The sequence below is a fragment of the Magnolia sinica genome, chromosome 5, assembly GCF_029962835.1.
Source record: "Magnolia sinica isolate HGM2019 chromosome 5, MsV1, whole genome shotgun sequence".
NCBI classification, from domain to species: Eukaryota; Viridiplantae; Streptophyta; class Magnoliopsida; order Magnoliales; family Magnoliaceae; genus Magnolia; species Magnolia sinica.
This window is the reverse complement of record NC_080577.1, coordinates 20,870,160-20,888,733: the sequence shown is the minus strand read 5'-3', so window position 1 is coordinate 20,888,733 and position 18,574 is coordinate 20,870,160. Positions and strand designations below refer to the sequence as shown.

The window sequence follows — 18,574 nt, the reverse complement described above, 5'->3', positions numbered from 1 at the left end:
AATGTCATTCATTTATTTTGCCAGCTCATTAGACGTGAGTCCAAAAAAGAGGCAGATCCAAATCTCAGGTAGACCACACCACAAGAAACAGTGGTTATTGTGTGCCCCCCTCAAGAAGTCTCCGGGGCCATACAAATTTTAGATCAAGCTAATATTTATGTTTTCCCCTTAATCTAGATCTGGGTGACTTTATCGAGAGGTTGTATAGCAAATAAAGTTCTCCCTTTCAACTTAATCTATATGACTTTATAACGGTTTGGATGGTAAATAAAAATTACAGTGAGCCCTAGGGAGTTCCTAAGGGTGGGCGCTCAATCACCACTGTTTCTTGTGGTGTGGTCCAACTAAAATTTGGATTTGCTTCATTGTTTTGGCTCATCCTTAAAATGAGATAGCAAAATAGATGAATGGAATGGATATAAACACATACATCGTGGTATGCCTCACAATCATGGATCCACCAACCTCGATGGTTCACCTGTATAAAGGTAATCAACATACCTGGAAATTATTCACCCACGTTTAAATGTTATTCAACTACTGAGTGGGGTCCATTTTATTGCTGTGCATTAGTTGAGCCCCCACCATAATGTCTGAATGCCTCAAAAAGTAAGCTTGACACAATCATTAGATGGGCCACACAATCACGTTGCAGCCATAGTGATGGTTAGATCGGTCTTATTTTTAAAATGTCCCACTTAGTTGATGTGGTTAACCTTTCCAGATGGGATTAAATTCCTTAAACTAACCACAGTGGAATTTGGGTCTAACCCATTTTGAGAAGGTTTCTGTCAAGCCTCAACGCATGACATTGAGTTTTAGAGATCACCCACGTGCGATTGAACTGATGAGCGTGGGTGGGTGGACTTGAGCTTGTATCTGCCTAAAGGCGCCCTGACAAAATGGGCCGTGCCCCAGCTTGACTAATTATTCGTGGGCAGACTATTTGGACCATGGTATCTGCCTGGCTTGAACCATATTCCTTAGCTTGTGGTCAAGCTCAGGTCAGCCCGTGGGCTAGTGGGCCCGATATCTTTACTTTTGTCGATGCCATGGGACTTGTTGTTGAGATTGGCAGAAATACAGAGCAAAATCAAGCAAAATAATCGCAACTGCACAAACAAATCTAACAAGAAGTTGTTGGGATTCGCAGAAATACATAGAGCAAAATCAAGCAAAATAATCGCAACTGTACAAACAAATCTAAGAAGAAAATTTTAATTTTACATGGAAAAACTTTTGCGGAAAAAAACCATGGTACAAAATGACAAGTAATGCATTGTAGAAGCAAAATTACAATAAATTGTATATCTTACCAATTCGAACAATCCTTGAATCTCCTTAAAAACCTTACTAATGCCGTTGAATCCTTTTGAATACCTTAGAAAGCCCCGATCCTCTCTAATCCTTGTCATCCTAACCCTGATTACACTTGGTATATATACTACCCAATCAAAATAGAAAATAAATCTCGCACTTACGTAGCTCTACACACGTGCTTGATGGGACCTTCGATGGCATTGGCAGACATCAAAGCCCTGTCAATGACATCGAAGATCCTTTAATGCCATCGAGTTGCAACTTCCAAATCGATCTAGCAATCAAGTATAATTTTTTCAAATTTTCTCGATGGAATCGAGCAGATTATCAATGGCATCAACATCATCTATACATGCTTGATGGGATCGAGTGGTCTAAAGATGACATTGACAGACCTGTTAACTTGGTTTGAGTTTAGACACCTACAAGGGCCATTTTTATTTAAATATTTTCTACTTAATTACATTTGTTTCAATTCAGCTTTCTTTTTCTTTCTATCTTTTTAGTTTGTTTCAATTGATTTATTATTTTATTATTATTATTATTATTTGTTTGGTTTTTACCATTTTACTTAATTACATTTGTTTATGTTAATGTGAATACTTGCATTGTTTATATGCATATGGTGTCTTCGGCCACGGGTGTTTGTATTCAAAAGTTAATAATCTTTCTAACTTCTCTTTTATTATAACATGATATTAGAGCAAATATTTTGTTTTGACATGCAAATTTAAGATCACCGTGTCCATTGTTCTCCTCAGGTGTATATTATCTGATCAAATATTTTACCATCATCGGATCCATACCATCCAATCAAATCAAATTTGCTTTAGCAGCCTCACCCAACTAAACCCACCACAAACCCCACCATCTTCCTCGTCTTTCTTCTGTCCATCTCTAACACTATATATTGCCATCATAAAATTTCTGACCCTACCACCATCAGTTGTGCACAACCCGCCATACGGTCTACTCACATGCACACTAGGCATACACATTAATCACATACCACCAAGTTTTAATCATTGTTGTCCAAGCTTGGTAAATATTCTATACATACATTATGTGTGGCGTATATATGCATACAGGCCAGGCAATAGGGTATGCTCGGGCACCTCGCTTTTTTTTTTTTTTTCCTACACATGCGTGCGCACCCCCACACACTCACGCCATAGTGGCATTTCACCACATATGGATACTCGAACCCTTGACCAAGTGTTGAAACTCCTGAGAGTCTATCACCAAAGCAAGAGTAAGGATCCCTCAGGCACCTCGCTTAGTTCACCTAGAGAGCTCCAAGCCCTGACCTTAGCTTATCTATACCCTGGCTCTAATAGGCTAAAAAGGTACGCTAGGATCATATAAGTTAAAAGATAAGTTATATATGTATATAATTTAGTGAGTGAATGTTTTCGAATCATCATGCATTTTTTGAAAACTAAAATTTTACATGACACACTTATGTTAGATAAAATCATTCATCAACCAAGCCTATGCCTTAATTATCCTCCATATGCATATCATAACGCGGCATAATTTTGTGGGCCTCACAAGGATGTATGTATTATATCCAAACCGTCCATCCTTCTTGGGTGCTCATTTTATGGAATGAGATAAAAAATTGAAATGGATCCAAATCAGAAATGAATCACACAACACAACATAAAGTAATGGAATTGAACGCCTCCCATTGCAAGCTTCTTGGAGCCACAAAAGTGCCGAATCTTCCTATTTTCTCAGTATATGCTTTAAAATGATATTGTAATACGTATTAACAAAAATACATTCACATATATGCTTATGCAGAAGTATTGCTTACGGTCATTATCATGAAAATTGTTGCTCATTTATTCTATATCATAGCACATTACAGTAGTAATTGGTAATCGAAACACACTCTTATCATACGCACGTGGTATACACCAGGGAAAAGGGCTGGGCCAGGTTGGACGGGTGGTTCATCCCTGGCCTGCACAGCAGGCCTAGATTGCATTATACACAATTTAGTCGGTTTGAGTTAGCGAATACCATGTGTACAATTTCTGAGTGCCTGCGTATCGACTTCATGCTCTGCCAGAGTATCAAATAGCTACCCTTCTCCATCTGAGAAAGTGGAAGTATCTTAGAGGTGTACAAGACTCTAATACGGTTGGTCAAGTTTGGCACAGCTTGACTCGGCTCGGCCACCAGCTGATCCTAGCTTAAAGTCAGCTCAGCTCGGCTTAGTTTGGTCAACAGCTTAGGCCACTTCCAGCGGAGTTCGAGCCCAGATCAATCCTCCGCAGCATTTTCTCAAATACCGGAGTGCATTTTTAAATTTTCATGGAATGTAAAACAGCAATATCAATTTACGGGTATTCCATTAAACACTCGGCACCATAAAAACCACTCAGCGATACTTTGTTGAGTCATTTCATCAAACACTTGATGAGCAACATCGATATCAAAACATCTAGTAACCGAACTGGTTCGATTCGTGTTTGATTCGAGTTGGGGTTAGATCCGAGTCGAGTTTGGGCAGGCTCTAACTCCACCGAGCTTTTTCGAGTCGAGTCGAGCGAGCTAACCTAGCCAACTCGGTTCGGGTACAGCTCTTCAAGTGTAAGCAAACCGAACATGTCGGGATCCAACCCACTCTCCCAATTCAGTTCTCTGCAACTCGTTTATTATTATTATTTTTTTCCTTTCCCTTTTCTTCTCATTTCATCTGAAAAGCTAGGGTTTTGGAAATACGCCGGAATTTCGGTGTAAATCCCTCTCCATATGATAAGCATGGAACACCAGCAGGCATGGAGGTTGAGATTCTCCTTCAGGAACGCTACAATCCTTGTCTGTTTCTTCAATCTCGTCGCCGTCCTCCTCCTCCTCCAAGGATTCATCAGCGTTTCCAACAGGAGAATTTCTAGAAACCAGCCCGATCCAGGTGCGTCGCATGCCCGATCTCTTCGGTGTATATCCTTTTCTAGGTTTTGTGATTATTTATTTATTTTTTCTTTGATATTGAACGGAAACTCTCGTTATCATATCGACATCACCAAAAACTGAAATTTTGATATCTTTTGATTCTTTGTAAGCATCAGGGGTCGTTTGGCAGCTTGGATTCCGATTTTTACTCAATAGCCCAAATCCAGGAACCCCGTGTATTTTCATTCTGTCAGTTGGGTTTGGACACCTTGATTTTCAATCTGCAACCCTGTTTTTTAATAAAAAATTGACCGTTGCGAAGGATTGCAAATCCAAGGATTTTGCAGGACATCTTTTAGGTTGGAATGAAAAATGGCTCGATACGAGGATTTGAATTCCGGGCAGCCCGAAGGTTGCCAAACGTGAGAATTGAGGCCATTTGGATTTGGAATCCAAATCCAGCTGCCAAATGACCCATCATTGAATGTGTTTGACGATGTGAATGCTAATAAGCTGAGACTTTGGGTATTTAGATTTTCATCCATGTTACTTGTAGTGATTATGCTTATGTTCCATGTATCTTCACCAATGTTGTCAAAAGCGATCGCATAATTGCATAATGCCATCCATATGACATATGCAACGGTCACATATGCCATATGGATGGTATGTGATCGCATATCGCATAAAGCGATCGCAGATGGCATATACGGTCGCATACTTACCATTTTTTTCCGATTTTTTTTTTTAAAAAAAAATTTCCAAAAAGAAGAAGAAGGTGCAATCGCTTATGCGATTGTGTGATCACATAAGTAATCGGGCATAAGCTAGGTAATCACACAAGATCGCTTATGCCATTTGGCAACATTAATCTCCACTGAGGTAGATTTAGTATTTAATTCCTTTCCATATATGCAGAAGTAATTTTCTTCCATGTATAGCGTGATTCATTTCCATGTATAAGATGTACATCTCTATAAAGACCCTCTAAGGGTTAGAGCAATACACAAGAAAACTATTGGAGAATTCTCCAAATTCTCTCGTGTTCATCATGTTATCATAGTCTCAGAGCAGTTCATCTGGGTCATCGATCATTCGGCCCATTTCTCTGCAAGTTTCCGCCCATTGCTGATATAGGGAAGAGCATGGAACAATAAAAGAAAGATCACCATCTTCCTCAAGTGATTAAAACCTTCAATTCATAAGGAGAGTTCTTGAGCCCACAAGAAAATAAGAAAGAAAATTCAGGTATTTTATTGACTTATGTGTGTATGATTTCTCGATTACATCACTAATAAAGAAAACCCAAACCCTAATTTGAAATTACCCAAAATATTAAATCCCTTCTAAACCTTAATTTCCTAACTTGTTTAGAAGTTGCCCGAAATAACAATACTCTTCTAAATCCTAATTTCCAAAAAATAGAAACGTGTAGATAAACCTTGCTGGAGCATTCCTAGCATTATTACAAGCGATTTCTTAAAAAAAGACGAAAATCTTAAAACTCTAAAAATAAGGAGATGCTACAAAAATAGAAATTACTGAAAATAGTAAATTTTCCTAAAATCGTAATTTTGAACCAAAAGCTTGTGTTTTCCTGTAAAACAGAGGTGTGCGACTTGCTATGTAGGCCTGAAACCATCGTTACATCAAGATCGATCGGTTGTGCGTTTCGTGGCAATGCCTAGATAAAAAGTTATGGTTCTTTTATAGTCAAAACTACAATTGTTCATATCTGGAATGAATTTAGGGGTGTATATCGAGTCGAGCTGGCCTCAGCTCGACTTGGCTCGGCCACTAGCTGACCCCAGTTCGAACTCGGCTCAGCTCGGTCCTCGAGCTTGACTGGCTAGCTCGGCTCGGCTCGGTTCGGTCAGCAGCTCGGGCCAGCTCGGGCTGAGTTTGCCTGTGCAACATTTTCACAAACACATGGACTGCACCTTCAAAATCTCACTGTATGTTAAACAGCAGCAATGGTTTTGCAGGTATTTTATCAAACACCTTCTAAGCAACATAAAAATCAAGAAAAAAAGCCACCAGCCACACTTTGTTGAGTCATTTCATCAAACACTTGGTGAGCAACATCAATATCAAAGTAACTGAGTCACTGAACTGGTTCGATTGGAGTTCGATTCGAGTTGGGTTCGATTCGAGGGGTCAGCTCGAACTCACTTTCGAGCTCAAAAAATAGCTCGACTCGGCTCAAACTCGGCTTCGAACCGAGTTGAATCGAGCTTTTTCAAGTCAAGTCGAGTCGAGCGAGCTAACCGAGCTAGCTTGGTTCGTGTACACCCCTAAATGAATTTCTTTAAACCGGACATGCGTGGGACCCAGTTACGTCATGCTTGCTTTCGTTTGGGTTTCTTTTGGTCCAGCCGTGCTAATAATGCATATGTGGCACGTTCTACATCAATTGCTCCATCGTTGCTTGTTGTCAACTTCCACGATCTCAGTCGTCACTCGCCGTCAACATTCCGCTCACTGTCAATTCGTTGTCCCGTCATCGCCACAACTATCTACAAACCCTTAGTCATTACAGCCAAAACTGGCTGGAACCGGCAGGAAACCACCCAAGTCCTACCACAGTCTCCATACCCGAAGCCATTCATTACTTTCCATCCAGTAGCCATTGATTCCGATGTTTACACGTGGCATGCATGATGCCAATGTAGACCATCCTAATCTTCTCCCCATTGTTGGAGAAGCCTAGCCCGGAGATGATGCTGATCAGAGTATTCTAACTGTCCAGTTGGTAGCCATCAAATTGGCGGTCAAAGAGAAAACCATCCACCAGGCAAAATCAGATGGTCAAGATGCTCCGATGAGTTATTTCCAGCCTATTCTTGATCCACTATGAGGCCAGATTGGTATACATGAATGCAATATGCACATCGGATCACTGGAAGGGCATAGTAGTCCAGCAGCCTTCTTCATTCCTCAGTTGCCTGAGGGTATTCCGTTGTTACTTTTTTGTCAGGAGGTTTTCCTTTCATGTTTCAACTATCAATTGTTCTTCTATTAATCGTATAGTTGTTGATGTTGCATGCTGTTTATTGGGTATGGCAGCTTGAAAGTAAGTTCCATACTGAAAAATTCTCTTATAAATGCATGGAACTAAACCTTAATAACCATATAGCTTACTTTTAACCAGCAATAGGATATTCTAAATTGCTATTAGCCTTTTTGGGTAAAGGGTTTGAAACTCATCTACCCCCTTTGATGGTCTCGAGCTGCATTCTGAAGCGTACAATTACAATGAAAGTTGCTATAACGGATTCTTAGAAGTCTACAATGATTGAAAATGCATTTCTCTTCTCTAAATCCCTGCCTGACCCTGTATGATTATTGCATTCTGTAACTAGCCATGCTTCTCTTTCCTTTAATGGTGGTAACTCTATGGAGAGTTTAGTGTTTCTCTCTACTTTATGCGAGCTCAAACTTGTTGTGGAGGCAATGGGAAAACTTTTCGAGCAAGTCCAAACCTTCCCATGGCGCCAAGTTCACTGCAGGCCTTGTTGCTAACCTCTAGCACCCCTTTTGTCCGTAATATGTGCCGAGATGCATAAACAAGGATTCTGTTACTGAGCTATTTTTTCCACCAGTTAGTAACAAATTATTGAATTACTGACGAAAGAATCACTTCAGTGATATGTGACTTGGGCACAGACACATGCTGCTGGCTTTGGCAGGCATGAACCATGACACGTGAGGCATAGACATGGGGACTCTAGAACACTTGGGGCATTGACACAACCATACACTCGTTCAAATTCGACCTTGTTCAGCACCCCACACTGTGTGCTGCCTCATATCCAAGCACAACAATGCCCCAATCTACACCGTTAGCTGCAAGGGTGTCAAAGAGTGCTCCGCAGAATCATGATGGCCTGCAATTACTATCTAGTGTATTCAGTAGCGCTCGTAGAGTAGTGTGGCTAAAACGCTAGGTAGCATATACAGGTAGCATACCTCCCTGGTAGCGTAAGCTACAGGGCATGTAGCGTACGCTAAATGCAGCATAGCATGTACCACAGGTAGTGTGTGCTACCTGCAATCTCCTTTTTTTAAGTGTTTCTTATGGTGGCAACTCATCCCCATCACATGTGGCACTACATTAGATCAAACCGGACCATTCAAATTGTGGTCCATATCATGGATAGAGAGCACTTAGAAGTTATATCTATCCGGACCATCCAAATTGTGGTCCATATCATGAATGTGTGATGTTTCAATATAAGCAAAGACGTCACACTTAGAGATGTCTGAAGGCAAAGAGACGGAGAGATTTTGCATGGAAATATGTGGTTGACGATCCAAATTCGCAGTCAAGAACTCATAAGAATTATGGATTTTGTAAAATTTATCGTATTTTTCTATTATTTTAATTAAAAAAAATATTAAGTATCTTGTCATCTCTCAAAAAAAAAAAAAGTATCATGAGAGGAACAAATGCTGCACTATGCACTACACGCTATTTAAAACACTGTTTGTACCCTACAACACCTGGACTGTCTCGAATCCAAGTTGGCCAACCCTGGTTATATACTTGAACCCATTTGCACAACTTTGGCAAGATGCACCCACCAACGCTAGAAGATTGTACTCATTGTAACCCTTGTGTGAATTACCACTTTTGCCCTTAAGCCAACAACATGCCCCAAAAGGCCTTGTCACGGCCATGCCATGTACAAAATGGCCACAATATACGTCTGAATGGTGCATGGAAACCTCTTAGGAAATAGTGTGTCCTCCTTACAGAGAATCAGTGAATGATAAGATACCAATCTGAAGATAGTCATCTGAAAAACCTGTGGAAACCTCTTCTTACCAACAGGTGTTAACAACATAATCTAAGAAGAGGGAGAATCTGTTATTGATTACATGATCCTAGAACCTAGAAGGCTAGAACAATAAGTACACAAGGTCATGCAGTTCATCATAATCCATGCTATGCACTCTTGCATAGGTATGGGACCTTTTCTTTTGTTGCTTTTTCACTGTCTTTTCTTCTGGTCTTGCCATATAAGCATACTGAAATCATCAATTTCTCACCTGGCTCTGAAAGCCTTGCAGTTATACCTATCAACCACCATCAACTGCAAATTAACATAGTATGTTACATGCCAGACTAGTAGCAATCAGGTCAACAGCCATGAACTCACATTAGATACAACATTACAACTTTGCCAATGAAACCAATACCTTCGCTTCCAGCATAATTGAAATAGATGGATTGCAGTCATGAGTAAGGATAAGCCAACATTGTGGCCCTTTGATTTTTAGGTCATTTGAGCCTTGCACATACTTACCTCCTCTCAGGGACTTTTTAATTCTTCACAGTTGCTGATCTTGAGCTTTCCTAAGTAGTAATGTAGTAGCAAGCTTCGTCACTCGACCAATAGGTTGAGGGATCGAGGTCGGCACCTACGAGTCGGTTGGTTAAATCAATTTTCTCTTCTTTACTCTTCTCAGTTCTTGTGGTATGCTTTTGAGAAATGATCAGTGAGTTAAAAACTTTCCATTTTCCTCTCCTCATTATTCTAAGGTCCTGTTGGAATTTGAATGGTGAAAAACGTGGAAAGGTCATTGAAAAGATAATGATTATTTTCATTGGCATTATTGAAATTGGATTCCATTTTTAAGTGGTCATGTTTGTTTAGCAAGGGAAATCCCAAATTCATTAGACAACGGTCACTTGGTATCTTGTGCCAAAGTGATGACAATGTGGATGAGGCTATGGTTACTTTGAGGAATCCTTGGAATTTTGGCTATCCAATCAGCGGAAAGCATCCCATCAGGGGAACGTCTTTGCTTTTCCTCGTGGATTCTAGCAATTCAAATAGGCCTTAACATCTTCATTCTCTTGCAGTGTGACAAATATCACTGAGGTTTTGAAAATCTCGTGATAATACCGTGAGAAATACACCAAACAATAATAAACCTCGGAAGATTTTTAATTAACACGTTTTAATCACGATAAGATAGTGATATTAACTTCACAAATAGTAAAAATTCAAGGAATTTGTTATCTAATATATATTTAAATTTTAAATTTATTTAAATTTAAAATAAATATTTTTATTTTTGGTGAGATTTTTTTGAGTGATGTTTTGGCAAGATTTTCCCAAGAATAACTTCAAAATTTGAAAATCTCCTGAGAAAGTTTTGTGTCAAGAAATAGACAAGAACCAGATTTGTTAGTGTTCACTAGTGATAGTTGTAGGAATCTCCTCAACCTCATCTTTTAATCTCTTCCGCATATATATATATGTATATATATATATATATATATATATATATATATATATATATATATATATATATATATATTTGAAAAGTCTTCTCTATAATCCTTCATCTATGAATCGAATGGTTCTAAATCTTCATTGCACTTTTTGGAACTTCCAGTCCCTTAGAATCAAAATCCTTAATGTAAAAGAGGTTGATCCATCAGAATTGGGTCTCATAGATAAAGACCATACTCCATTCATTAATTGTAATCAACCTATGTGATAGACTATTAGTGCTTGATTGTAATCAACCTATGTACTGGTCTATTACATTGCGATTGTGGGAGTTTTATGCTCTCATTGCCGGTCCCCAGCCCAAATGAAAGAGGGTTGCGTCAAGTTGGCAGCCGGTGTCAAACTTATGCCAAAACTTCCAACATGAATCTGAATAATATGACGTTGGATTTATAGAGAGGTGCTTTAGAATCTAAAGGATTTAAAATTAGTCGAGCTAAAACAGAGTATATGGAGTGCAATTTTAGTAAAAATAGGAGTAGGAACAAAGAATTAGTAAAAGTTGCCGACAAAGAAGTTTCCTAGAATAACCACTTTTGATATCTTGGGTCGATAATTCATGGGAGTGGAGAGATTGAGGAGGATGTTGCCCATAGAATCCAAGCGGAGTGGAAGAAATGGAGATGGAGTTTTATGTGATCGTTTTCTACCGCTCAAACTGAAAGGGAAATTTTATAGGATGGCTATAAGACCACTTTGACCAGCCATGCTTTATAGGACAAAATATGTTGGGTGGTCATGTCCATAGGATGAGTGTAGCTGAAATGAGGATGTTGAGATGGATAAGTGGCAAGACAAGGATAGAATGAGAAATGAATGCATTAGAAGGAATTTAGGAGTAACACCAATAGGTAACAAGATGAGGGAAAGTAGACTTTGATGGTTTGGTCAAGTGCAATGGAGACCAAGGACTGCGCCAGTTAGAATGAGTGAGTTCACATAAGTTTATGGCTCTAAATGGACAAGAGGATGGCCCAAAAGGACATGGGTGAGGTACTAAGAAAAGACTTGATGACCTATGGTCTAAGTCTAACAGAAGTTATCGCCCTTGATAGAGTGGAATGGCAGAAAAGGAATCATGTGGCCGACCCCAATTAGTTGATATAAAGCTTAGATGATGATGAGATAAAGAGCATCTGCAAGAACTTGACCAGCTAGTAACCACTCCAACCAACCATACTGAGATGCATTTCGCTCCTTCGTAGCATTTGCTGCATGTTCCACCAATAAGAAACAGGGGAAGTGTAAATCATATAGTAATATAAAAATCATCATTATCTAAGCCTTATCCCAATTCCCAACTATTTGGTGTCAGCAAACGGTAATACAAAAAATATGCCAGCGTAAGAGGGTCTATGAATATCTCCTCTCTCAGCAGGAGACAATCAAGAACACATGGCAATAATCATAACCACTGGTAGAGTGACTTTAGGATATCCATGATACTACTGTGTCAGTTTTTTCATACTGACGGAGACATATTCCAACACCAAGATCGCTATATACAGTTAGCCCATTGTGATACATAGAATACACAGAACAAGTGTCTATGGTAACACCGTGCAGCTATTTGTACTATGCTGCTCGCTAGCTTTGCATTTGATGAGCCCCCATATGGTAAGTTATTGATGGAAAGAAGATTGATCGTTTAGGTTGATGTTAACCATTATAAGAAAAAAAAATAAGGAGGTTCTACATGGTTAGTGTATGAAGTGTAGGTTTGTGGGCTGGAAAATGGTATCATCTATGGACTGGGCAGTGAGTCTTTGAACCGTGACATCGATATGGATATATGCATTTTTGCATTTAGCACAAAACATGGAACACTGCTTAATGAATTCCGATTTCCTAATCTTGATATATTTTTTTTGAAAGATCACTGAATATATTAAAAAGAGAAAAGAAGAAAGGGGAAACAAAGCTGGGGAGAAGAGAGAGATCGCCGAGGAGGCAATCAACAGCTAGACTCCAAGAAAAATAAAATCAACATCCTTTAGGCCCACTGCATAGACCGCCCATTCAATAAGAAGCCGCTTAGCCTTGCTGGCAACACCCGCTTCTGAATTTGAAACGTCCCTGAAGCATCTATCGTTTCTTTCTTCCCACACCGACCACCAAATGGCAATGATTGCCATACGCCACAGGCGCGTCCTTATCTTGCCCAATCTAACCCCATGCCAAGCTTTTAGAAGGAGATTAACGGAGCCAGGAAAGCACCACTTTATATTGAAACTGATGAGAAAATCTGACCAGATCCGAGATATGAAGGGGCAGAAAAGCAGCAGATGGTCTATGGTTTCTTCGTTCTTCATACAGCAGAGGCATATGTTGACGATGGGCATACCTCTCTTTCTCAGATTATCCACCTTGAGAATCCTTTTGATTCCTACCAACCAGGCGAACGCTGCGAGTTTGGGAGGAACCGTATATTTCCAGAACTTGTAGGGAGGAAGGTCCTCGGGAGGAGACGTCACGTGACTCAAACGGGAATAGAAAGATTTAACAGTGAAGGTACTGGATTTGTCAGCCTTCCATGATAATTAGTCTGAGCTGTGGAGAACTGGCATGGCCCTGTAAATGCGCTCAAGAAGGCCCACGAACTCCTCGACTTCCCAGTCCTGAAGGTTCCTCCTACAGACCACATTCCATTCTAGCTTATCGGCTGCGAACAAGAAGCAATCAGCAACGAGGACAGCAGGGTTGGGAGCAAGGTGGAAAATATTTGGGAAGTCGACTTTGAGAGGAGCATCGCCCACCCATCGGTCTTCCTAGAACTGGATCTTTGTGCCATTGCCGAGAGTGAAATCAATGCCAGAGAGCACCTCCTTCTTCAGAGATGTAATCCCCTTCCAAAGGGGCGAGGCCTTATATCGAGAGGAGTCCTTGGACCACCAGCCGCTGATAGATTTGCCATATTTGCCTTCGATAATTTTATTCCACAAACTATCATCCTCGGTCCCAGGTCTCCAAATCCATTTCCCTAGGAGGGCTTTATTCATTCTCTTGAGATCTTTAATACCTGCTCTTCCATCTAACAGAGAACATAATGTATGTGCGTTTGTCATAGTTGGACTTGTTTGATATTTAAGTTTTGTTGTTTTTTTTTCAACTTGTTCTTAAGTGTTTTGTTTTTCATTGGGATTCAGGTCCCTGATAGATGGCATTTTTTATTTTTTTTCCAAAATAGTTTTTGTATGGCAGGGCATCGGGTTATAATTGTCTCTAATTTTTCTAGTATTTGTTTTTACAAAATCTAATGCAGGCCAACTGAGGTATGTCATGGAGGCTGAAGAATTGCGCCGTGCGATGGAGCCATTGGAACTGATCAAAAGAGTATGTATTGGTTGTGGGTCAATTAAGAGAAGTAGCAAACATTTGTAAGACCTTTCTTTGAATCGGTCCACTGCCTAAATACTTAAAGATGTTCTCATTGATTTAAGTTTTTGGTTTTCTAGTTTCATATTCATATTAAACTTAAAAGTCAAAACCTATTTATTTAGGTAAAGGAAATTCAGCAAGAAGCATACACAGAACCAGAGACAATAGTGCAACAAAAATCTTCGAAACAGACCGCTGCAGTTGATCTTTCAAAGAGGCTGCAGGATTTTCGTGCTATGAATGATGCTAACAGCAAAAAAGGTGATCATTTCATTCTCTCCTTTATCATTTATTTTTTATTTTTTTATTTTATTATAGTCAGGACAGCTCTTTGCTTCCGCTTTAACAGATTATTTTAGAAGATGCTAGAACAGGCCTCTAGAATGTCACTGGTTGATCTATGTCAAGTTGTCAACCATTCTGTTGGATACATCTCATATTAAGTGAAATGGAGTTTCCATGTGGCATATTTTGGTTTCAGCTACTGCTTCATGCTATTTGAGCATAGTAGAGCTGGTTTAATTATATCAGCTCTTGTAAAATTTGTGAAAATTTTCATGCACTGGACCTTTATTTATGGACAATGGAGGCAATCATGTATTCAATTGTTAGGACCCAATGATCATCAATGCGGAAGTTAGAAAATGCTTCCACACTGAGAAGCATGTTCATCTCAGGTTAATGAAGAAACAGGTGATGCTGTGACTAATTAACTCGTATATATGTTCCAGGGTATTCAGACCGCATTATAAGCATGCTAGAAAGAAAAAACTCTTTATTGGTCTTCCACTAGATACATAAAGAACCTACTGGACGTTCATCTACAAATCACTCGTGTTCCAGAGATCCAAGTATGACGGAGAGATGAAGATGTGGCTGAAGTGCATTGAAGACGTTTTTGCATAGCTTGAAAATCAAATAACATCTTCATTAGGTTTTAAATCCACAGAGCTATGTAGGTTTATAGGGTTGTAAGTGGTTCTCCATTATCGTCATAATAATCATACTGATAATAATCAGAACATAGTCCCAGCTATTTGGGGTTGGCTTTCTTGGATTGCTCGATGACAGTTTGACGACCACTCTTTCCACCTGACATCAGCCCTCATCCTTTACCCATACTTGAGACTAGCGGTCCATTGCTCATTATCCTCACCCTGTCTCACCTATTTGACTTGGCTTTACGAATCCTTTTTTTACCAACCAATTCTGTCAATGGCCCTATCTTTAGCATGTGAACAAACCTTTATCCCTTTTCATCACCTCAATACAAGTACTTCAATGACTTCCTCTCATTCTTTTCAGGCCTCTCAATCCTAATCAATGTTCCCTTACAGGAGTTGTCTCCAATCGTTGTAGTACATGACTGCAGGTGGTGGTTAGTGGGCTCTTTTAGTGTAAGTGCATGTGCACACTTCCCTATTCTCCTGCAGTGTACTTTATGCTTTATCATAATAAAATATTATGTGTTAGGGCAAGCAAGCCTAACACATCATCTCTCCCAAACTCTCCTCCTCCTTCTTCTCTCTCAATATTCTCATCTCTTCTTCACTTTATCCTCATCAAATCATTCTCTACTTGTCTCCAATCGTTGTAGTACATGACTGCAGGTGGTGCATGGCTACCAGGTGAAATTTGAAGCGAGCATCTCGACAATTCTTCAGTGTCATTTATTGTTCTACACTAACAATTCAAATTGAGCCCTCAATAGTGGGATATAGATACAGATGTGTAGTACGGAAAGGATTGAGTATGGAGATCCTGCAAATTTCGGATTCTTAGGATACAGGATCTGTAAGGATCTGATCCATGGTGTTTAATATGAGTTAAAAGGATAATACATAGAGGGTCTAATATAGGCAAAATTATATTACATTAATAATAGGTTAAAAGAGTTGTAAAGTTTCACAATAAGGTTGGAAATAGTGGTCGTGTTTGGCTACACCAAATTTCGTGAAATTTTTCACCAAATTAAACTCATTAATCATGAAAATTTGGTGCAACCAAACACACCCTAAAAGAATAATACAATAACAATTAAGCATAACTGTGCTTGGTGCCCAATAGGTGAGAGGATTCCATGAAGTCCTCAAGGTCAAGTTTCTAATCCTAGCCTAAGAATATGGCTGACCAATATCCCATACCTGTAGCCGAATGGTATCATGTTAGGCCAGTTGGGTACACCTAGAGTATTTTGGAGGACCTGGGTCTCAGAGGTGAGCATGTTAAATGAGCTTGTTCCCCAGGACACATCCAAGCTAACTAGGTCCTCACTATAACATTAATTCGCCTGAAAGAACAATATTTACTTGGAGTTTGACACACCGTAACTTCAAATTTCCCCCCACCATATATAATTTACATTTCATGTTTTGCTGATGGATTTCATTTTAAGTCTTGCTAACACATTTTCTGCTCTCTCGGTGTGTTGCTCATGCATTATGTATAGTTGTCATTATCATTATCAAGGCCCTGTCCCAATTAATTGGGGTCTCTCTCTCATGCCTTTGCATATCTGCCGGCGTGTTATTCATGCATAACTATCATCATAATCATCAAAGCCCTATCCCATTTAATTGGGTGCAGCTACACAATTTCTGTTCTGCCTTTCTATTCTATCACAGACCATATCCTCAGTTAAACAGCAATTCATATGTTTAGTCACTTGAATAGTATGTTTCTGATTTTCAGCTCTTGAAGAATGGCGTAAACGGAAGATGGATCGAGCAAGGCAACGTGAAATTGAGAAAAATGGAACAGTCAGCACCGCCCAAACCTGATATCCGTTGCCTGTTTCAAGTTTGACCCAGTGGGTGCTTGTTATTCATCTCATTTATTATTGTATATTTCCATCCATTGTCGAACTGCGAAGACTGAAATATCTATTTAGGGCCTGTTTGGTAGAGATGCCTAAAAGTAAGTTCATCTCGTTTTAGTTAATCGCAAATACAACTTTTTTTTTCTTCTTGCAAGGATTAAAAAATAATCATGACAACCAAAATCGTGATTTTTAATGCATAATTATGATTAATTAAAATGAGATGAACTCATTTTTAAGTGTGCAAGTGTGTCTGTAAAAAAAAAAAGAAAAAAGAAGTCAGTTTTAAGTGGCACCTGAACTGGCTCTTAGAACCTTGATCCTTTTTAGGGGTTTGATGACCACCCTTTGCGCTTAGACACTGTAGTTTGAGTCCTCTATGCATTATATTAGTCTGTTGTTAATTTTGTAATTTCAACTTATAAAGAGTTTATGCATTTCAGCCTACACTGTTATTTGTTAGATAATTGTTTATTATCATTTGCTTGTGTTGCATTATGGGACTCTGATTCTGGACACAAATAGACCATCCATCTGCATATGGTTTTGGTCTAATTCAGCCAAGTCGGGCAGAGTAGCCCCTTATTTTCAATCCTAACTCAGTGGTGTCGAACCGGATCAGATCTGACAGAGTCTGAGTTAGTCAGATGAGTTGACCGGGACTCATCCCAGTCTTAAAACATTCTGTATCGTTTCCACTTCTGTATGTATTCATCCGCAAGTTTTCCGTAGGAGGGTTGTAAAAGAGGTAATATATGATATGCAGTCCATGTCAGGTTTTGAGTTTGTACAAGTGGGCCCCAGTTAGTTGTCTTCTGTCTTCCACTGTGGAAGCTCTATTTGCCAAAATTCTTTTTTTTTTTTTTTTTTTTTGGGGGGGGGGGGCGGGCTGGCTTTTTAAGCCATTTCATAATCTTAGCCCTTTGATTTGTGGCCCACACAGATGGCAAAGAAAAGAAATACAAGAGCGCACACTCAACTGAGAAAAGCTGGGATCTTACGCACGATGAGATGCCCCACTGTTCTGAATTGAGATGCACAGGCGAACCTCCCAAATTGTACATGGCTTACATGATCTTCTTCGATCTAAACCGTCCAAATTGTCGACCCCATTGTATTTGGTGCATGGCCTGAATGATGGATTTGGATGATTCTAACTGCTGAGAAAGATCCTAGTGGCGCCTCTATGACGAGGAGGGTCAATAGCATGGACCATGCCATGCTATTCACCCACGTGGCCGGCACGTGAGCTTTATAAATCCGAGGCGGCATTTTCGAAGTCAATCCGGAATAATCGCTTTGACCTTGCGATTATCACTTGTACAAGTGACGAGCACGCACTTTAATCCTGGACCGTCCAAGTCGTGAGACCCATTAGGGATCGATCCAGCATAGCTTGAAAATCGCTTGGACTGGACAACCTTAACCGTTTGATTTTTTTGCAAATTAAATTCAACCGCTGATCATATTCTTTCTGATTGCCATCCATTTGGCAGCATTGATTGGATGGCAAGGATCGTCCGACCAGTGTGATTTGCGGCTCATGTCCAGCCCCTTAGGAACCTCTCTCTTCTTTTTTTTTTAAAAAAAATTAATTTTATTTTTACACACGCACACACGCCCCCACACACTCACGCCGTAGTGGGCTTTCACCACCAATGGATACTCGAACCCCTTGACCGGGTGTGGAAACTCCCGAGAGTCTACCACCCGAGCAAGAGCAAGGATCGAGGCCCTTAGGAACCTATTTTGGAGGATCCCGAAGATAATGAATGCATTTATGCGGCGGGTATATAGTTGATGAGTTGCCGAACGTGCTGGTACAAAAGACAGAGTAAATCTCGCCCAA

At 39.8% G+C, this 18,574-nt stretch overlaps 1 protein-coding gene and 1 long non-coding RNA gene across 2 annotated transcripts; both read left to right on the top strand.

The window, feature by feature from the left end:
• Nucleotides 1–3,948: 3,948 nt before the first annotated feature.
• LOC131245703 (uncharacterized) lies at nt 3,949–17,178 on the top strand. The gene is made up of 4 exons (XM_058245328.1): nt 3,949–4,243; nt 13,792–13,862; nt 14,030–14,168; nt 16,599–17,178. Exons 1-4 carry the CDS (start codon nt 4,084–4,086, stop codon nt 16,685–16,687), a joined length of 459 nt encoding a protein of 152 aa, XP_058101311.1. The 5' UTR covers nt 3,949–4,083; the 3' UTR covers nt 16,688–17,178.
• On the top strand, nt 14,181–15,812 carry LOC131245704 (uncharacterized). Its single transcript, XR_009170956.1, has 2 exons — nt 14,181–15,279; nt 15,518–15,812. It is a non-coding gene; the product is annotated as an uncharacterized LOC131245704 (long non-coding RNA).
• Nucleotides 17,179–18,574: the final 1,396 nt, after the last annotated feature.

Coding starts and splice junctions, on each gene's coding strand:
- LOC131245703 (XM_058245328.1), top strand. CDS start 4,084: ATGATAAGCATGGAACACCAGCAGGCATGGAGGTTGAGATTCTCCTTC. Junction 4,244..13,791: donor TAGAAACCAGCCCGATCCAG/GTGCGTCGCATG, acceptor AATCTAATGCAG/GCCAACTGAGGTATGTCATG. Junction 14,169..16,598: donor TGATGCTAACAGCAAAAAAG/GTGATCATTTCA, acceptor TCTGATTTTCAG/CTCTTGAAGAATGGCGTAAA.